Below are 21,619 nucleotides of genomic sequence, written 5' to 3' on the forward strand. Positions count from 1 at the left end.
GTGTGGGGCATGTGTGTGTCTTAGGGAAAATGGTTCTTCTTACAGCCTAGGAAACAGGTCATGGGAGAGAACCTGAAAGATGGATTGGGAAGTGATTGTGTTAGTCCCAATTGGGGTGGGGGAATAATTACAGTAGGAGTAGAGGAGGGAAATGAGCCCCACATACCTTAGTGGAGACTGTTGGAGTTGAGAAGAGAGCAAGAGGAGTCAAAGATAACATTCCTGGCTTCTGGCTTATTCGCAGAGCTGAACTGGTGACTTCCAGATCATCCTATTAGAACTGAATGCAGACGTGAACTGATAAGGGGCTGAGGGCTCTCTGTAATCTGTGTGTCTTTGCTGCAGGTTTGTTTTTTATTCTGCCATGCACAGACAGCTTCATCAAAGTGGACATGAGAACCATCTCCTTTGACATTCCTCCTCAGGAGGTAAGTTTGCCTTGGCCATGAGTGACGGCGATGTCATGTGTAAACATGCTCTAACAGTAGCAATCCAGCCACACAGGGTATGCAATACAGGTTCCTCTTCCTGTTGGGAACACTTCCCTCTGGCTAATGCCTTGTTCAAGGTGACCGAACTAGAAACAAGGCCCGGATCCTGACTACCTTTGCTGTTTCTAGTTCGGTGACCTTGAACAAGTTCTCTATCTTCTCTCTGCTTCCCTTTCTTCATCTCTAGAATAGAGTTATGATGGTAGGACCTACTTTACTTGGTTGTGAAGAATAAGTGAGATGTTATAGGCAAACTGTAAGAACTAATGCCTAATAAATTGTTGCACTAACTCAGTGTTATGATGATTATAGTTTGTGTATTCCAAAATGCTTGGAACCAGAAAAGTTCAAATTTAGGACATTTTTGGATTGGGGGATATTTATACAGAGTGCTCCAAGACTTGAGTGTCATGTGGGTGCTTCGAAAGTTTAGAATTTTAGAGTTTTTAGATTTTGGATTTTTTGGAGTAAGGATACTGGACATGTATTACAAAGCATAGTGTCAAGTTAATGTAAATACAACATTGACGTCCATGTTGTCATCACTGTTGTTCCTACTATCATATTTCTCCATGGCTTTCTGATGGGAAGTCCTTTTTTGTATAACCTTGTTTCTTCTTATAGTTCTTGATTTTATGCTGGATATGCTAGTTACAAGCCAAGGAATTAGAAACTGTTTGACGTTTTATATAAATTGTTGCATGCTTCTTATTAGTGATTAACCTGTGCCTTTTCAAACCACTTCATGAACAGTATCCCAGTTGAAACTCGCAGCAGAAAGTGTATGATTGAAATGAGACAATGAAATTTCTCCAGACTACAGTAGCAGAACCAGGTCCAAAATCCAGCTCTTTAGATTCCTTCTCCAGTGCCTTTTCTATAACTGTGCTAAATGCATTCCATTGACTCTGTCATTACCCTAGAATTGATGGCCACCCAAGGACCCATGGCTTAGAAGGCATAGTGCAGCAGAAAACCTACAACACGATGAAGGGAGGAACAGAGATACACTGCTAGGCTGCTGGCCGAGAGCCCAACACTCAGCATGCTGATGGAGTCCAACTAGGATGTCTTCCTTTGTCTCAAAATCCAAACACCAGCTTGGGAATACCCTTGCTGGTGCTGATCCAAGAAGTAGGCAAAACCAGACCTTAAAATCCACCTGGATTGAGTGATGCCAGAAGTCATGTTAACCAACATTTTACTCACAGGAGGAAGCCAGATCGCGCCCTTGCACTCTGCGTGTTTTCCCATCTTTTAGAGAAGGTCGAGTCTCAGGAGCCCCCTTTAGGACCGCCAGCAAGTCTGGTGTTTTCCTTGCTGAGCATGGTGGGCGTCTGGCAGGATTGCCTTCCAGCTGTTCTCTCCTGCAAACTGCTGAACTCAGAGCAGATTGCAACTTGGCAAGCAATCCTTTTTTCCAGCCCCTGTGAACGTACTGGGAAATGAGTAAAGCACTCTGTCTACAGTCAGCAGCAGACTAGAAAGTGCAGCTGTGAAAGCCTCTGTGGCAAAGTTCACTGTGGCAAGAATTTGCTTGGCAATGAAGAACCGTTTCCGACGCATCATGGGAGATCATTTTCATGCACAGTGGTAACGTACTGTGCCTTTGAGAGGGCTCTTCAGAAAGTTTATGGAAATAAATGTGCATTACAAAAAAACTATGGATTTCAAAAATCTTTGACTGAAGTGAACTTATAACTCCATGCACCTTTTAAAGAACCCTGGTATTTACAAATCTCCCATTTCTCTTCCAAATTAGAAATGTTGTGCCAACATTGTTGTGATTACCTTGGTTTATGCAGTAGAATTGATTATGTAGAATCAGTTACGATTAGCTCCATCTCACAAGCAAGGAATCTGTAGATCAGATGTTTTAACTGCCCTGCTGCTGGTCAGGTCAGACAGCGAGTTGTGGGCAGGGCTGGAGCAGCTCAGGTCCTGACTCTCACTCCTGTACTAGTCCGTCCCTATTCCTAGGACTGTGTTTCAACTCATCCCTTGTTTTTTTTTTGACTGCATCCTGTCAATCACTCTGTCATGGCCAGAGAATTCCCTTGAGAAATGTATAGTCTAACGGAGAAGTTAGTCATTCAAAAAGGTGCAGAAACTATCGCAGAGGAAGAATGATTAACTCTGCCAAGTGAGTCAAGGAAGTTTCACAGGCAAGCAGACCCTTGATGATGAGGAATGATGGAGGGGAGAGGACATGCAGGCTTAGGGACACAAACACAGTGACTGTGGGGACTCACATTGTGTCCTTGTGTGCAGTGTGTACAGGAGGGAGTGGGGCCAGAAGGTATTGAAGGACCAGAAGCTGTAAGAAGCCACTGTAGCCTTTGAACCACGGTTTAATGTAATTAAGATTGAGATCTTAAAAGATCCCTGCTATGCAAATGTAGATGCTCCTTGACTTAAATGGTTTCTGTACCAAGAACCCATCCTAAGTATCATAAGTTGAAGAAGCATTTACTCCACCTTGTCTCCCAACCGTTACGGGTGGGCCATGTGGGACGCTCATGGCGTGGTACAGGTTGTTTCCTTTCATGGTTGATCATGGAGCTGCCTGGGAACTGCAGCTTGTTGCTGCCACCCAGCACTGGAGGCAAAGACCAGACCACGTGTTGCCAATCCATGAAAAGATCAAAATCTCAAAATCAAAGTGAACTTTCTGCTGACTGCCTATCACTGTAATACTAGTGTAACATGGAAAAAAAAAAATAATTCAAACCATCATGAGTCAGGATGAATTGGAAAGTAAAGAAAAAAAAAAAAAAAAAGGTTCCTGGCCCAGCGAGGTAGCCTAGTGGCTGAATCCTCACCTTACACATTCCAGGATCCCATGTGGGCGCTGGCTCATGTACCAGCTGCTCCACTTCTCATCCAGCTCCCTGCTTGTGACTTGGGGAAGCAGTGGAGGATGGCAAAAACCCTTGGAACTCTGCATACACATGGGAGACCTGGGGGGTGGACCAGGTACAGGGTTCGGAGGGAGATCTCCTGGCTCCTGACTTTGAATTGACTCAGCACCAAACACTGTGGCCAACTTGGGGAGTTGGCCAGCAGATGGAAGATTTTTCTCTCTGTCTCGCCTTTCTATAATTTTTTTCTAACAAAAATTAAAATCTTTTAAAAAAAGGTTTCTTATTGTCTGATCTGATTTCTGAAACATCGCGTAAGTAACATTTTACTTTATAAACCTAACATCATTATTTAAACTGAAAAAGGAGTAAAAATGTCAGGCACTATGCTAAGCACTTCAGTGTAACTCATTCATTCCAGTGACGATCTTTTGGAATAGAAGCTGTTATTAATTCTGCTTTACAAATGAGAAACTGAGTTCTGCCTTACTATTTCCCTGGATTCTCTTACTCAGATAACTTTTTAGATCTGAACAAAATGGCATATTAAACATTTTTATGTGGCAGTATTACAAATTGTTTTTACCCTGACCTTGCTACATGTACTTTTTATTCCTCCATAGGTACCTTTTGTTCCAGTAAACCTGTACCACCCTCTGCCTTCCCATACGCTATTCTCTCTGTCTAGTATACCATTCCCCTGCACCCTGAAAAACTGTATTCTTTTCTTTAAGAAATGGCTAAGATATCACTCTTGCAACCCAGAGCTGCCCACAACCAGTACCTGAGAACCTCCCTTGCTTCTGTAACCTCTTGGAAAGGAGAAGCCAAACTTTTTCAAACGCTCATCCCTGGTCTGGTTATCTAGGACAGCACGGCTACAGAGTGGGCATCTCAGTATTTGTTGGTTGGTTGAGTGAATTAGTGAACTTCACTTGAATATTTTATTGAATTCTTAAAGGTGTAATTTTATGATGTCTTTAAATATTTTATTTTATTGTTATTGGAAAGTCAGATATACAGAGAAGAGGAGAGACAGAGAGGAAGAGCTTCCATCAGCTGATTCACTCCCCAAGTAGCCACAATGGCCAGAGCTGAGCTGATCCAAAGCCAGGAGCCAGGAGCCAGGAACTCTTCCAGGTCTCCGACGTGGGTGCAGGGTTCCAAGGCTGTTCTCAAATGCTTTCCCAGGCCACAAGCAGGGAGCTGAGTGGGAAGCGGAACAGCCAGGACACGAACCGACACCCATATGGGATCCTGGAGTGTGCAAGGCAAGGATTTAGCCACTAGGCTACTGTGCCTGGCCCAACTTTCTGATGTCTTACCAAGAAAATCCACCAGTGTTAATAGCTGTCCTATAACATAACAATCTTTCCAGCTCTCTTAGAGAGATACTTGGTTGGCAGCAGTCAAGTTGCTTCCTTTGTCTTGCAGATCCTCACTAAGGACTCAGTGACCGTTAGCGTGGATGGCGTGGTCTATTACCGTGTTCAGAATGCAACCTTGGCTGTGGCCAATATCACCAATGCTGACTCAGCAACCCGACTTTTGGCACAGACTACTCTGAGGAACGTCCTGGGCACCAAGAATCTGTCCCAGATTCTCTCTGACAGAGAAGAGATTGCACACAACATGCAGGTGAGCAAGGCGTCCACGCTGCGATCCAGCAGAGGTTGATAAGGGAAGCCGAGTCATTGCTCACTTGGACAACCTTTGACAAGAGTCAAAGTTAACACTGACAACCTTTCATTCGCCCAAGCTGTGTGTTCGCTGGTCTTTTTCTTTCTCTTTTTCTTTTCTTTTCTTTTTTATGGCAAGATTTTCCAGACTGGATGGAAGACATTTCTTTTCACTAACAGCTCTTGGAGTTAACAACACTCAGACGCATGCATTATTTTTTTTAATTCCCCCTGGGGTGTATTTTCTTCTCCTGGGTGATTATTAACTTTTTTGTTTAGCAAGATAGTTCAAAGGCTGATCTACAAAACAGAACTGCTGTTGTTAAAGCTTTATTCTATGTGTCCAGTCTCATGAATTTCCTTACAACTATTCCGCTTTCTAAGTTAGCTTGAGTATTAGAAGTTGAATTAAGCCTAGCTTGTTCAAAAAAGATAAAGTACTTCAAACATGAATTCTTATTATTTGTATAGATTTCAGTGTAGGCAAAATGATCTTATTTGATACTCATAAGAACCATACAAAGTAGATAATATGGTTTAGTCCAATCAGTCTAAAGGGAGTGGTATGTATACTATATGTAATTATAGGACACACAGTTATAACATGTATAATTACATACATAATCTGTGTATTATAAATAAGTAAATATGATTTGCACAGAGTCACACTGGTCCAAATGCCAGCATGTTATAGCCTCACTCGGCCCCCTGTTTTTTTTAAATAAATGTTTATTGGAATATAGTCATTCATTTGTATATTGACCTACCATTCATGGCTGTTTTTAACCTTCAACCACAGAATTAAATAGTTGCAGTAGAGTCTGCCAGTAAGCAATGTGCCGTCTTTGCAGAAGTCCATCAGCCCCACACCAGTTTATTAATGAGACAAGAAGAATCAGCTCCCCAGGGATGCAGCGCCTACTTCCACTGTAGGACAGAGATTTCCTAGCACCTTCTCTGCTTCACATCCCAACAGAGACAACCGCTGCAGGCACGGTCAGCAGCTGGGGCTAACTGGTTTTCACCTGTCGTTTCACTCCTATAACAGTGCACGCTGGATGAGGCCACTGATGACTGGGGGATAAAGGTAGAACGTGTGGAAATCAAGGACGTGAAGCTGCCCGTGCAGCTCCAGCGAGCTATGGCTGCAGAAGCTGAAGCATCCCGGGAGGCCCGCGCCAAGGTCATTGTTTTTTTGTTTTGTTTTTTGCTTTTTTTTTTTTTTTTTTGGTTTGTTTTCCTTCTTGAATTTTCTTTTCAGACTTTATTTGAAGATGTGGTTGAATTATTAGCTTAAAAGTTGCTTTTTTGGACTTACTATCTCCTGGCGTGTTAGTACGCATAATTTCCTTATTCTCTTATGACTATGTGTGCTATAGTTTAGTCTCTTGATCTGTTACTAAGAACAAGTGCATGATCTGTTTTCCCCATCCGTTCTCTTTCATTGTCTCTCTTTTGGCAGGGCTCTTTGTCTTTCTTACAATTTACTCTTCCTGTCTCTCCACTTTCTTCTTTTTTATTTCTGTTTCTTGGATTTCGCCCACCCCACCTCTTTCTTTTCATCGTAATCCCTCCCTTTGGCTTAATCTTACATGGGTAGCATGGCCCCTCTGGGAAATACAGAAGAAATTATTTGTTAAGCTGATTTAGGAAAGAGGATCTCTGAAGATGAGAAGGCAAAAAAATGCGGGGATATCTTACCAAGCCCAAGAGCAGGAAGTAGACACAAGCCTCATTAGAATTGGAACCAGGTAACAGAGAGTAGTGAATTCTGGAAGGATTCTCTTTTGTGTGACACTCTTCTGATAACCCACGGAGGAAAATGTCTGACTCCAAGTTCATGTGTCTTTCCAGGCGAACACTAAAGGAGACAGACCAGCCTTAACTCCACTTTCCCAGATAGGTTCTCTTTGGTCCAACTTGTTCAAAGGGCAAAGTCAGATACGAACACAGTCCCAATGCCTTGTGGCTGTGAGTGAATAAGCAGAAGAGAAGCAATCTTCATAGGCGGGATTGCTATGAACTTCACAGAGACTCCAGGACACATGGAGCAAAGCGAGGTGTTGTTAAAAAACAGTGGTAGCTGGTGATGGCTGGTCAACTAGAGCCCTGTCTTTCTCTTAAGAAATCCTTAAGGCACAACTGGCCACTGTAATTTCTTTTTCTTTTCTCTCCTTTTTTTTTTCCCACTGTAATTTCTTAGCCAACACCAAAAAGAGTGGTAGCTCATCTGACACACAGCCGCCAAAATGTTCTATTGACCAGAAGTTTTAGGATTCCCTAATGTGATAATTAACAATTGTGATGACTAGCCAAGAATACTATAGTATAGAACCCTCAAGGGCCTTCTTACTAAACCATTGCTTTTCAGAAAGCCAAATTACATTTATGGTGCTGTTTTAAATATGCCCTGAAATTATCATATTACTTTGAAAATTAGGGATTGCTTTTCCCTAGAATCTGCTACTAACCCAAAAGCTCATTTTAGATCATGTTGAATAAGGGAATTTACTATGTCTGGAGTACACAGAATATGAGAGCTTGAAGAGTCCTCAGAGATTACCTTCCAAAGGTGACAAATCCCCAGCCCAGATGCTGCCACCCCACCCCCTTATTCCCAGGCCAGTAATTAACCACAGCCCTGTTTTTCACTGGGTGTTAGATGTGGTCTCAGAACCCATCTCCAGTTAACAACCTCCACTGCTTACAGTTGGCCCTAAAAACGAAACTGGTTTCCCATTTCCCTATTCAGCTGAAAAATTTAAATCCAGTAAAGTGATTTTCTTTCTTAAAAAAAATATTTGTTGTAAAGTCAGAGTGTCAGATAGAGGAGAGAGTGAGCTTCTGGTAACTACTGGTTCACCGCCAAATTGACTGTGATAGCTGGAAAGTGGGACACGCTGAAGGCAGGAGCCCAGAACTTCATCTGGGTCTCCTACATGGATGGCAGGGACTCATGGAGTTGGGCTGTCATCCACTGCTTTTCCAGCCCCCTTAGCAGGAAGTTAAATCAGAAGCAGAGCAGCCAGGACTCAAACTGGCACTCCAATATGGGATACCAGCCTTGAGTGGCAGATTATTCTGCTGTGCCACAATGCCAATCCCAGGTCACTGAGTTGACTAGAGGCAGTGCTCCCCAGTGCCTCCCTGGAACTTCCCAGAGCCCCTTGCACAGCATTGACATCTGTGTGGAAAGAATCCCTGTCTTCCCTTCCCAGCAATGGAAAGATCAGGAAGCTGGCTGGAATCCTGAATGACTACCACACACTCATTAGGAGGGAGCTGGAGGGTCAGTCTAAGAGAGGCCTCATGAATGTGGGCGGTGACATCTGTCTCTAAGGCAGGAGCTTTTACACAGCCTTACTGCAAGCCTAGTCCTTCTATTATGTACACTATTTCTTCAACAAATAAATAGCCAAGGAAAAGAGAGAGGAGACGAGGTAGGAGAGCCAAGAGACTTCAGAGAAAAATGTGTTAATTAGTCACCAGGGAAATACAAATTCAAACTATAAGCAAGCGCCACACTAGACATCCACTAGAATGGCTTAAAAACAAAAGGAGGGGGCAGAGAACCAAATCTGAGGAAGAGAAAACCAGAACTTAAAGTCTTGTGGTAAGAATATAAATGTGTTAAATCACTTTGGGTAAGACTCTTGACAGTATCTGCCGAAACCCAACATCTTACACGTGTGGTTGGTGCCTCCCCTTCCGGGATGTACCTGATGCAAATGTGCTTGCATGTAAAGGCATGCACTAGATAGTTCATGGCTGCTCTTTGTAATCCCCCCCAGATACCAGTGACTAGTTATTAGATAGAATCGGTGGAGACATGAGTATTCATGGACAGTTGGAGAGGAAGAAGTTGGTTACAAGAGAGGACAGATCCTCCCACGTATCTTACCATGTGCCAGCCGAAAAATGCTTTTCATGGTTTTAGAGCCAACTTGCAATGGCTCGAAATGCAGTATCTTTTTTTTTTTTTTTTTGGTCACAGAAGGTGGCTGGGAACTCGCATTTACTTTTTTTTTTTTTTTTATCCATTTTATTGTATTGTTGTTGACAATCTTTACATAGTTAACTATAGTTGAAGGAAAAACAAGAAAAAGAAAAAAAAAGGTTCAGGGGGATAGGGAGGTGGGCAATGCTATTATGTCCATATTGTTTCCATCATGTATCTGAGGTAAAGGGGGATATTGAGGGAGAAGCCCACCTGGTTACCCGCCCACCCCAAGTCCCGGATGTGGGGCATGCTCTGAGATATGTGCTCAAGTGGAGTTAATAGTTCTCCAGTTATGAGTCACTGCCAGTTTCGCTCGATGAGGTGGTCCACTGGTTGATATGGTCCATCATGAAGTCTCCATTTGTCCCATATTTCCCTGCCAACATGTAGCTGGGATGAATGATTGTCCTATTCTGTCTTCTGTCTTTTCTTGGTTAGAATTCTGAGTCCAGCAGTTCAAGTGGGGAGATCTCCAAAGATACTTTGAGGTATTCCCAGATTAGTTTCTTGTGTGTTCTAGCAGGCACAGGGCCCGGCACAGTCCATCACGCCAATCAGCTGGTGGTTGCAATTGCTGGGTTGGTTCTGTTTTCAGTCCCGAGTTGCACTGGAACCAATGGGTGTTGCAGTCCAGTCTGGTTCGGCCCTTACATCAACCAGTGGTAGCTGCAGCCTAGTTGGGGCGACCCACAATAACCCCCACCAGACCGCCCCCTATCCTGGTTTGTTTCTGCATTCTCTCTTAATTACTTTTCATAGCTCTTAGAAGAACGACAGGCACATGCCTTCAGGCTCCCATCTCTGGGCCAACTGGTCTACCAACTGAGAGACTAGCATGTAACAATGGAGATCACTTTTCTCTGCCCCTGCCACTGACCAGCCCATGTGGTCTGCAGAAGGCACACGTTGCCCCATCCTCACAACAGACATGCCAGGTTTTAAAGGGGTGATCTGAAAATACAAAGTGTCGGTTGACAGAGGATGACGGTACATTTGGAAAAATTCCTTACACCTGAAAGTGGCTGCTTGGTCAAGATACTATCAACAATGCATCTGGCCTGGTTTCACCAGAGTGCCTGGCACTGTATTCACATCTCTGACAGTTTGCTCAGAGCAGCTTTTCTGCAAACAAAGTGTGTGCCCAACTCAGTCAGTCTGGCAGTACAGCCAGGAGATTGAGGGTTGATCAGTAGTGGGTGGGAGATAAGATATCTTTGCAGCTGATTCTTCTCCAGACCAAAGAAAAAAAAAAAACTTTAATTGGACATCTGAAAAGGCATGGAAAAGAGTCGAATCCTCTGCTGTGCTGGCCTTGGTAACGGCAGTGATATGGTTCTCTTTCAGCAGCCCTGGCACTTGCCCCTTCCCACAGACCTGGGTAGAACATACCAGTTTGCCTTGACAACTGAAGGTCTTTAATTCTATAAACTAGGTTGTGGGGAGCAGGGGGCTAAAGCTGCTCTTGGGATTGGGAGGGGCCGTTGCAAGATGGTGGCTGGCCCAGGGCCAGGAGGCAGAGTTGGTCTCACCTGCAGGTAAGCAGGAAGTCACAGGGATAGGTTAATGCCCTCACTGCGATTATGTCATTGCTACTGGCCTATCATGTAGCACCAAGTGGACCCACGGGGAGAAGTGATTGGTGGAGAACGATATAAAAGTAGCCAGTAAAAGCTAGGTGACGAGAAAGGATAAGGAGAAGGACGGGCGGGAAGAAGGGTGGCGGAGAGAGGGCTGGAGAAGCGGGGAGGAAAGCTAAGGCCAATAGGGAAAGGGGCAGCGGAGAGAAAAGGTTTAAACGCAGCTGCTTTTGGCAGTGAAGGGTCCGGTTGCAGTTCCAGCTTTTCCCAGACCCTCAGAGTATGCCTCATCATTTTAGTGTCGCTGCTGGGCGGTGGCACTAGGTCCTTTGGGTAAGTACCCAGAGCCTGTGTTCCCTGTCTTGGCCAGTGGCTCTGCTCACACAGGCAAGACCTAGAAACCTGGGACTCCACCTCGGCCCTCTCTGCTCAAACCCAGCCAGTCTCCAGGATCTGTTGGCTCTCCTTCCTGAACAGCTCCCCAGTCCCTTCTGTCCTCCATGTCCACCACCAGTGAACTGTACCCACTCTTCTCAAGCAGCTCTCAGCCTTGTCTCATCTGTCATCAACCATGGGACTGTTCCCTCAGACTGACTCTGATGAGGCAACTTGTGTTGTAGACAACTTCTGTGGCTTCCCATGGCTCACAGAGCAGAGACCACATCCCGAGCCTTCATTTCCCTTCAGACCCCAGTCCCCTCACCCCCTCTCCCTCACAGTAGTCAGCCACTTAAAAGTTTTCAAGAATACGTGAGATTAAAAAAAAAGCCACACAATACTACTTCATGTGTGTTATCTAGACATTCTTTACAGGACAGGCATTTGGCATGCTGGTTAAGATGTCAGTTAAGAAGCCCAGATCCCAAGTGTCTGGGCTGAAGTGCTAGCTCCATTCTGGCTTCCTGTTAATGCACACCCAGGGAGGTAGCAGGTGACAGCTCGAGTGCTTGGGTCCCCGCCACCTGTGTAGGAGATCCAGCTGGAGTTCCTGGCTCCTGAGCTCAGCACGATCCAGCTTTGGTGTTGACGGTATTTAGTGAGTGAACCACAGACTGGAGCTTTCTCCATCTGTGTCTCTCTGCCTCTCACATGAAGAAAGAAGTTAAAAATTAAAATGTTCCTCTTTTTCTCTGTCCAAATAACAAACTTAGCCTTTAATATTCAACTTCTACAGCCTCAACACCTCGCTGCCTGTGAAAATTGCCTCCCCATGTTTCTGTTTGCGTTTATCACACTAAAATGAAATGACCCATTGCCATGGCTGGCTCCCCTGCCTGAGCAGGAGCTGCAGGGGCACTGAAGCTCCACTGTCCACCCCTGGCTCCCATCCAGGGCTCATCAATGCTCAGAAAGCCCCCAAGTTTTGTTGGAGACGTGAATGTCTAATTCTGACGTCCTGGGGAGTACTATGATCCCTATTTTGACATTCATGTGAGGAAAACTTGATGAAGCTGCACTTTTAACCTTGGTAAATATCGTGTTTTTACATGCTTCCTTTTCCAAGGACTATGAATGAAAGGAACTGCCTTGATTTAGCTTTTGTGTCTTAAAAGCATAAAAGTTGGATTGGAAATCAGGGCTTGACATGTCACTTGCCATGCCTAAGTAACTCCTGCTGTGTATTCATTCAGCACTTAGATCCCTGCTGTCTTCCTCCAAGTGACCCCTCCAAGTCAGTCATCCCATTTAAGAACAGGAAACCGAGAGTCAGCTGTCAAGTAACCTGAGAGGAAGAGTTGAGCTTGGGATTTGAGATCCAGGCCATTGAACTCCAAAGTCTCTGCCGTCTTGACCTCTCCAGTGATATGCAAAAAAAAAATTTTTTTTGCCTGTTACCCCTTTAAGAATTCGTAAAAACTAAAGACATACTTTTAATTAGGTATTTAAATGTTTGTATTGATCTTATATACTTATCAATCATACACATGTATTTTCTGATGTGTTGACCGATACTTTTTGTTTTTAAGATTTTTTTTTTTCATTTTGAAAGCAAAGACAGATCTTTCATCTACTTGTTCATTATTCAGATGGCCATAACAGACGGCACGGGACCAGGCTGAAGCCAGGGACTTCATCTAGGTCTCCCACGTGGCTGGCAAGGGCCCAAACACTTGAGCCATCTTCCACTGCTTTCCCTAGGCCAATTAAACAGGAAGCTAGGTTGGAAATGCAGCATCCGGGACGTGAACCAGCACTAGTGTGGTGTGTAAACATTGCAGGCAGCTTTGCCTTCTCCACCACAATGATAACCCTAATATTGATATATTTTCGTGAAAATTAGGAATAAAATTGTTGCTGAATCCTGTCTCATTCTAGTAAACCAAAACTTTTAAAAATCTCTGAAGTCTAGAGAAAGGCTGTGTAACTATTTCAGAATTTCCCCTAAAGAGAAAAAGAAAGTTTAAGTAGAAACGTGTCTCTTAATGGAATGAAAGAGAAGTCAAATCACAGGCATGTGGGTGGTTAGTCTTGCTAGGATGAGACAGGATTCGGCATCCATTTTTCATTTGTATAAACACAATGACTAAGAAACCTGGCTTACATAAAGAAGTGGGTGGAAGTTTTGTTTAAAGTCATGTCATGTACCTCTTAGCAATGAATCCCTGTGGATTCGTGTAATAACATATCCAGCAACCTTTGATTGAAAACGATTTCAATGACTGACCAACTTTCAGTTCTGTAAGGTCCTCTTCCCTTTCTTTAAAATCAAAGAATTGGAAGCCCACTCAACTTTCAAAAGAATTTGTATCCAATAATTGAATTAACTCACTTTTTATTAACCCCTACGCAATTTCGGTCACGCTGTGTTTAGCAACCTGGAAAACTGAAGAAGCGCAACAGTTAAAGAGGTGGTCTCGACCCTGGTCAAGCTCAGGCAAATGGCTTTAAGAAGAACATAGAGAAACTGTGTAGAAATCGATTTCCTTTGAGCTATTCTAGAAAGCTGTGTGCACCCCTGAGGTGTGCCTTCCCCTTGTCAGCTTGGCTGTGTGAGACCACACGCACTTTCTCCTATTTAACTTCTCCTTTCGCTTCGTCCCAGGTCATTGCAGCAGAGGGAGAGATGAACGCGTCCAGGGCCCTGAAGGAGGCCTCCATGGTCATCACCGAGTCTCCTGCTGCCCTTCAACTCCGCTACCTTCAGACGCTAACCACCATCGCGGCTGAGAAAAATTCCACCATCGTCTTCCCGCTGCCCATAGACATGCTGCAAGGCATGTTTGGGGCAAAACACTGAGCCATGCAGGCTCTTCCGTCCAAAAGTACCATGAGGGACCGATCAGCCTGTAATTCCTAAGAGGAGGGGAGGGCAGTGACCCTCGACCCTTCACCCTGCCTTTCCTTTTCCAAATGGTTTCCGCAGGCTGTGTAGAGTGGGTAGTGATCAGAAGCCAGATGAAAGAATGGTCCACAGAGATTTGGATAATTGAGACAAGATAATCTCTGCTCTACACTGCTGCAGTTTATAGTCTTAGATAATCCTGTAATAGTTCCCTTGCTCTTCTTCCGCTGAGTCATTCTGGAGCCCTCTCTCAGCAGCCAGCCCAGAAGGGAGGTCGGGCAGAAGCTGGAGTGAGCAGCTGGCACCCCTGGCTGGCTTTAGCTTTGCTGGAAGTGATACCCTGGGGTTACAAGCGGCATACTGCCTTCCCTCAGAGCCTTAAGTATGCCGTTTCCCTAATGGCCATTTACCTTCTAAACCCACAGGTGTTTCAGAACAATTCCCACCTGAAGGCAGGCATTTTCTTCCCCTTCCCTGTTAGATCAGAAGGAAATTCAAGATCAGTGAGGAAGATGACCCTAACTAACCCTTCCAAGACTCTGAAATTCACTGTTATACAGATCCTTTTTATAACAAATATGTGCGTTTCTAACAGCTTTGAGCATTTTTTATGAGTAACCAATGTGCTCTGTGGCCTTTCAAGCTAGCTAGCTAACTACTTGTTACAAAAGTACTTTTTTTTCCTAGCTTATGCCTATTTTCACATATCAGGTCTTAAATAGTTTTATTTTTAATACAATTTTCTTTAAAACAATTTTCTCTAAAATAAAATTGCTTCTATAAATAATTCTATACTCATTTGAATAGTTGAAGGACTAAAAGACTTTTTAAAAAAATCTTCAAAAAAGCCATTCTGTTTTACTCTCCGCATGCCGTTAACCCATCATGGTACTCTGAAATATCTTGTTAGCAGTCGCATTCACTAAGCAGTATGAGGAATTCACAATATATGGGTGTGTAATGTCTGCTGAGCTTGGGCAGATATCCTCAAACCAGATGTCCATGTAGCCTGAGAACTTCCTGGCTTGCCCGCTCATCCTTTTTCCTGAAAGAGGAAGTAGTCTGCCCTCCTGGGCTCTCGTTTCTTAGTCTGTCCTGTGAGTAAGCACCTTGCATTGTGCTCATGTTCACTCACACCTCTGAGGAGTTTGGAATGTTTCCTTCTGTCGGGGCATGTGTCTGGTGACATTTATAACGTTGCTTCTTTGAGGTTCTGGGTTCTCCCAGAGAGAAGAGAAGTAGCTTCCTGCCCAGTTCCACATGCTTGGGGCTGCCTCCTCTGCCAGCCCCAGCTTCTAGACGCCCCCCCCCCCGCCCCCCATCTCCTTTCCAAGCTGATTTTAGAAAGCCAGGTTTCCCAGCTGAGTTGACTAGAGGTCATGTAGTGTTTATACCTTGATGCTGGAAGCGATGCGTTCATCTGCTGCACAAGGCGGCTCACCTTTCACCCCCACAACTCAGAAAACGCCTTCTTCTGGCCTAGGGTCTTCCTTTAGACTTAGGCCATGGCACCCTTATCTGCAGAAACTCCACAGTCCATGCTTTTATGCCTGGAGAACTCAGAACCCAGCAGGTTGCAATCAAATCTTTCGGTAGGAAGGAAGTGAGAGAGGAGCTCTGGGTGAAAGAGGCACGGCTTGAGTCTCTTCCCACAGCGCCCTTCCCGACAGCACGCTCAATAAACTGTGGGGATGCTAAGTCATATGCTTTGTATGTAATAAACTGTGGACATAATAAACCATGGGCATGTTACCTCATTCGCTTTGGGTGATGGTTACATTCTAGTTGTTTCAGAAGTGGTGTGTCAGGCCCGGCGTGTTAGCATAGCGGTTAAGATCCTCCCTTGAACGCCCCGGGATCCCATATGGGCACCGGTTCTAATCCCGGCGGCCCTGCTTCCCATCCAGCTCCCTGCTTGTGGCCTGGAAAAGCAGTCAAGGATGGCCCAAAGCTTTGGGATCTTGCACCCGTGTGGGAGACGCGGATGAAGCTCCCGGCTCCTGGCTTCGGATTGGCTCACCTACAGCCGTTGTGGCCACTTGGGGAGTGAATCATCAGATGGAAGATCTTCCTCTCTGTCTCTCCTCCTCTCTGTATATCTGACTTTCCAATAAAAGTAAATAAATCTAAAAAAAAAAAGAAGAAGAAGAAGTGGTGCGTCCCCCACACCCCAGTCCTGGGCCAGCAGCCTTGGCTTACCTGTAGACTCTGAGAGGAACAAAGAGGCTGTAGCCCACCCACTACCCTCCATGTCCCCACTCCTGGGATGCCAACACTGCATTTGCCCCGGCATGTCCCCTCAAAGGCTAGACTGGCTTCCTTTGCCTTACCTTTCTCTAAGCAGGACAGAAACCACTTCTTGCTTCCATTCAGCTAATTATACCAAAAACCAAAATCTTTACTTAAAAAGAGAAATCTAGTGGAAAACCCCTAAGGTGTTCCTGCACCAACCAACCTTGAAAAGCTGCCTAGACTCAATGACTTCCATTTGTGGAGCCCTAGTCACTCAGCCCTGTGCTCAAAACTTGCACATCCAGCCCATCATTTCATCCTCAAAGCAGCTTGATGACACAGAGACGTCATCACCCCCATTTCACCTTGGAGACCTGCTGCGGATATGGGTACGGCCCGGTACGAGATTTACACCCTCTCCCCCGGATTTTCAAGGGCCAGCGAGAGCTCACCGGATGCCGCGTTCCAACATGTATCAACCCCACTTCACAGATGAGAGCGCTGATGCTCCAAGGTTCAGAGCTAGCCAAGGTCACATGGTCAGTAAGGAGCAGACCTGGGATTCAAACCCAGATCTATGACTGCCGCTGGTGGCAAGGGCTCTTTAATGCATCCATCCACACACCAGGACCACCAGCCATTTTACATGTAGATCACAAGTTTTGAAGACTGTTAGAATTTATACGACTTTGCATTCACACTCCAGCAAGCCTTAAAAAAAAATCTAGCTCAAGTTCAGTATAAATCAGGGAACTCAGGCACGTGTGGCCCCAGCATACACCAGCACAATGGCCGGAGTGAGGAGAACCAAGGGTTCCACAGATGTTGAGCTTACGGCCTTTTCACTGTGTATCTTGGGATCCTCACGGTCTGAAGTCTTCACGCATTCACTACTGGCTTTCTGACTGTCTTTATAGGGTCAAACCTTTTTTTTATTTTTTCAAAGCAAGTTATGCTCTGATAGAATGTTTAAGATATGTTTCACAACTAAAACCCTATAAAGTAGGGGGCAGTTGCTGTGTCACGTGAGGTTAAGCAGCTGCTTGTGACCCTGGCATCCCATACGAGAGCTGGGAGAACGCTGGCTGCCCTAATGTGACCCAGCTCCCTGCTGATGTGCCTGGGAAAGCAGCAGAGGATGGCTCAAATACTTACGCCCTGCCACCTGTGTGAGACACCTAAATGGGGTTCCAAGCACCCCTGGGCTGTGGGCATTTGGGAAGTGAGCCAATAAATGGCAGGTTGCTCTCTCTGTTCTTCTCTAACTCTGCTTTTCAAATAAATAAATACACCTTTAAAAATTAAGTGAAACACCACAAAGTGACAAATGAGGTTCTTTCAAAAATAGAAATACTACTAACCAGTTATGAAAGAGTTACAAGCAACACAGGCTGTACATCCAGCTGATTTCTCCGTTTTGCATCTAAGTGTGACTTTTATTACCACTTTAAAAATGGAACTGGAATCAGGTGTCTTCCATGACGTCTGATTCCGTGAGATCACGGAAGTATCCCCAGTGTCCTACAACCCCCAGCTTGAACATCACAGTTCCGAAGTGTCATTCCTGCTACACCAACCAACCTGGGACGTGAACTTGGGATGCTTCCTGATGGTGAAACTGCTCAGCTCAGGTCGTCTGCTCGGCCCAGGCTGGGACTCGCCTAATGGACTCACAGTCACCAACAGGATGCAGCCTTTTCCACCCACCTTACAGCCAGGAGTGTTCTTGGAGAGAAAGGAAATTGCAGCCAGTACTAAAACCAGGGTTTTAGGAAGCTCTGGAAATTTAGTAGCTGTATTGAGCTGGGAAATCTCTCTAAAAGATTCTGGAAACAAAATGGCTAGAAATGAAGCCATCTGAATGTTACCAGGTGGCACAGGCATAGGACCTGTTGCAGTTAATAATTCTTGTTTCGAGCAACAGGTTGTCATCACAGATGCTGGGCCCCCAGTGGCCATCCACCTGCTTCCTGGGAACACAGGACTTCGTCTAGCTCCCTCCCAACTATGGCTGGGAGTCACCCTGGTGCTGCTGGGGACTAAGTCCGTTGACTTTTTGTTTTGTTTTAAAATTTTCTTTTATTTGAAAGGCAGAGTTACAGAGAGAGGAAAAGAGTTACAGAGAGAGAGAGAGAGAGAGAGAGAGAAATCTTTCATGACTGGTTCATTTCTCTACTGGTCGCAATGGCACAGTTGGGTCAGATCAAAACCAGGAGCCAGAAGCTTCATCTGGGTCTCTCATGAGGGTGCAGGAGCCCAAGTACTTGGGCCATCTTCCATTGCTTTCCCAGGGGCACTGGCAGGGAGCTGAATCTGAAGTGGAGCAACTGAGAATCAAACCAGTGCCCATGCGGGATGCCAGCCTTTAGGTGGCTAAGCCCCTTTTGTGTTTACTATGTTTGAGTGCATAAGCAGGTCAGATGTTGAACTAAGCATGACTTCCTTAAATCTTCAAAATGCTCCTCACCAGTAGACACTGCATTTATTTCCATCTTGTCACCCAGGAAGCCACAAAGATTGTGTGGCTGGTAGGATTCAACAGTGGATGAAGATTTGAGCCCAGGTCTCCCTTGAAGGCCCAGCTATCAACCTCTGTAGGTTACCACCTCCAGCTAGGTAATATGTTATTAATAAATAACTGGTGTGGAGACGTTCCAGGTCTACCACATAGGACAGTCCACAGCAAGATGTTCCATGTCCTTGTCTCCACACATGAGAATTCAAAACAGAGACATAGATGAAGAGTAAGAATAGGACCAGGATTTATTTTAAAAGATGAAAGAGCTAGAACACACTTAAAAATGAAATGAGCAGCCCCATGAGGTGAGAAATTGTCTTACTCCATTCATTCACCCTGTATTGGTTAGGGGTGGCACTCTGCTGTGAATACAAATGCGGTAGAGTTGGAACAGCGTTCAGTACACATGAAAACTCTGGGCAGATTCATGGCATCAACAACAGATCTCAGAATTCATAAGCTTATCACAGTGTCTTCATGGTGGAGGACATAGAGGTACATCATCAGAAATTGTATGTGCTGAATTGGCCTGGAAGGGGTGGCTTGATTTAACAATGCAGGGATAAGGCACCAAGACTACTGGAAAGTTCTCTACTCCTTTATCCTTCACTGACTCTCTGCCTAGTACATATCATTACCCTTTTGCTGGTGGAAAATTTGAGACTCAGGGAAATGTCTTTTTTTTTTTTTTACAGATTTTGTATGATTTGTAGATGCAAATCTTTTTTTTTTTAAGATTTATTTATTTTATTACAAAGTCAGATATACAGAGAGGAGGAGAGACAGAGAGGAAGATCTTCCATCCGATGTTTCACTCCCCAAGTGAGCTGCAACGGGCCGGTGCTGTGCCGGTCCGAAGCCGGGAACCAGGAACCTCTTCTGGATCTCCCACGCGGGTCAAGGGTCCCAAAGTCTTGGGCTGCCCTCGACTTCTTTCCCAGGCCACAAGCAGGGAGCTGGATGGGAAGTGGAGCTGCCGGGATTAGAACCAGCGCCCATATGGGATCCTGGGGCGTTCAAGGCGAGGACTTTAGCCACTAGGCCAAGCCGCCGGGCCCGGAAATGTCTTTTTTAAATGTGCATCTCTAATGCCTAACACAAATATAAAATACCCGGTGAAACCAAATTGCCCAACGTGGAACACAGAATCCGAGCCCAAGCCAACTTGTTCCTAAAAGACAGCCCTTTGGCACTGGTCCTGGCAATTCACAATGGCTTCTCTATTGCAGGATTTAATAAAATCTAAAGCTGCCAGGAAAACATGTGGCTGAAAAGATGCACACCCGGAGTCTCTCTTTAGTGTTCAGGAAAAAGTCTGTTGCCCCAACCAATGTCTTATTCAGACCTTTGTGGAGAGACGACATTGCCACTGAAGAATGCCTGGGCAGGTGCCCTGCGAGCAAACCTCCTCCAACGTCCAGGAAGTGCCCTGACTTTGTCCAGACAGGCCTCTACCTGCCTGTGGCAAAAGCCCTAGCAGCTTCAAGTGATATCCTGCTACTGTTCCAGCACTTTCCATTTGTTCAGTGTTTGCTTTGCCCCTGAAAGCAAGCCTTTGGGGATTACAACACTGATTCCAAGCTCCCTGGCATGGCAAGGTCCCTGGCCACTCCCAGTTTCTGGGTCTGGCATCCTGCCTTCTGCTCCAGCCTTGTTGGGCTGCCTGGTCTCGAGGGCCCACGGTTCTCATCAGCACCACTTGCCCCTGAACCTGCTGCACTTCTGTATGGAATGATTGATCTTGCCCCCGTGCCTCACTGGGGACATTTCTTCTTCACCAGCCTCAGCAGTCTCTCGGGGTAGGGCTCCTGAGGAATTTATGCTTTGAAAAAGTTCCCTGGGTGATCTCAGTGATCAGTGAGCTTTGGAAACCACGAGGTAAACACATGCATTCATGCACGCGCACACATACACATACTCACAGCCTCCCATCCCATGAACTTCTTGCTGGTTTTGGCTCTAGAATCCCATGCGTGGGAGTTTTCCCTGCAGAACCAGGACAGGAGCAGAGTGAGGTAGTTGGCACAGAACAAGGGCAGGAAACATGAAAGGAGACTTGGGAGGGTCCGGCAAGACACAGGGTCTGTGCTGCAGCAAGTTCCTTGCGCCTGTTTGGTGGCAAATGTGCCAAATGGGGGTGCTGGAACCTCCTGACCATTCAGCATCCATGGGTCCCCAAGGGACACAGAGGAGTCACCCTGGTAGGCCCCCACAATTGCGGTTCCTGTGACGGTGCTGTGTCTGCCTCCTGGAGCGTGGGCTTGACGTCCTGCTGGGGGTGTGGCCGGTGTACAGGTGCACAGGCTCATGCAGACACACAGGCCTGTGGGCTCTCTGACACACCAGGACTCACTCACACAGGACAACAGCTGTGTGGGACACCCCGCTAGCTAGGAGCTGGCAAGCCAGTGAGAAAGCAGATAAACCACACGAGACCAGCACCCTTCAAAAGGCTTTTATTGTATCTCATTTCCAAAGCACAGATACTGGAGACAATTTTGCAAGGACCCTGAAGTTTTGCAGGGCTGTTTTTGGCTACTATTTAAAAAAAAAAAAAAAAAAGGAAAGAGAGAAACACACACACATACACACCCCCGCAGGCCTCTTGGAGACACGGACAGTTCTAAAAGGCACTGACTGGTGACATGGGTGACCCTGGCCTTCCTAGGCAGCCAGCTCAGCCAGGGCCCTGTCCAGGGGGTCCACAGACCAGTAGTCATCATCCCAGCCCAGGAACCAGCCCACAAAGGAGGGCGGCTCAAAGCCTTGCTTCACCACCGTGATGGGCGTCCGCCTGTCCCGATTCGCTGGGTCTGTCTCGATGTAGCGCTTGGCTGCAGACACAGGTGGGAAAGAGAAGCCCCAAGGAATCTCAGTGCCTCCCTCGCCAGGGGCGGGGCGGCCAAAAAACACGGTCTGGGTCCAACTGTCCCTGCTTCCCCACTCCTGGCCTGGACACCAGCAGCCTGCCCTGGAGC

At 45.8% G+C, this 21,619-nt stretch overlaps 2 protein-coding genes across 4 annotated transcripts in view; one reads left to right on the plus strand and one right to left on the minus strand.

Annotated features, from left to right (window-relative positions):
• The window catches only part of STOM (stomatin), a 29,487-nt gene extending 15,605 nt beyond the window's left edge, over positions 1–13,882 (plus strand). For both annotated transcript variants that reach the window (XM_058672872.1, XM_004594990.4), the window contains exons 4-7: positions 346–428; positions 4,787–4,990; positions 6,080–6,214; positions 13,652–13,882. In XM_058672872.1, the coding sequence (XP_058528855.1) occupies positions 346–428; positions 4,787–4,990; positions 6,080–6,214; positions 13,652–13,846 (617 nt within the window). In that variant the 3' untranslated portion in view covers positions 13,847–13,882. The remainder of the gene's footprint in view (positions 1–345; positions 429–4,786; positions 4,991–6,079; positions 6,215–13,651) is intronic.
• Positions 13,883–21,080: 7,198 nt separating this feature from the next.
• Positions 21,081–21,619, minus strand: part of GSN (gelsolin) — a 52,833-nt gene continuing 52,294 nt past the window's right edge. For both annotated transcript variants that reach the window (XM_058672109.1, XM_058672108.1), the window contains exon 17: positions 21,081–21,475. In XM_058672109.1, the coding sequence (XP_058528092.1) occupies positions 21,306–21,475 (170 nt within the window). In that variant the 3' untranslated portion in view covers positions 21,081–21,305. The remainder of the gene's footprint in view (positions 21,476–21,619) is intronic.

This window comes from Ochotona princeps, chromosome 14 (genome assembly GCF_030435755.1).
Source record: "Ochotona princeps isolate mOchPri1 chromosome 14, mOchPri1.hap1, whole genome shotgun sequence".
NCBI lineage: Eukaryota > Metazoa > Chordata > Mammalia > Lagomorpha > Ochotonidae > Ochotona > Ochotona princeps.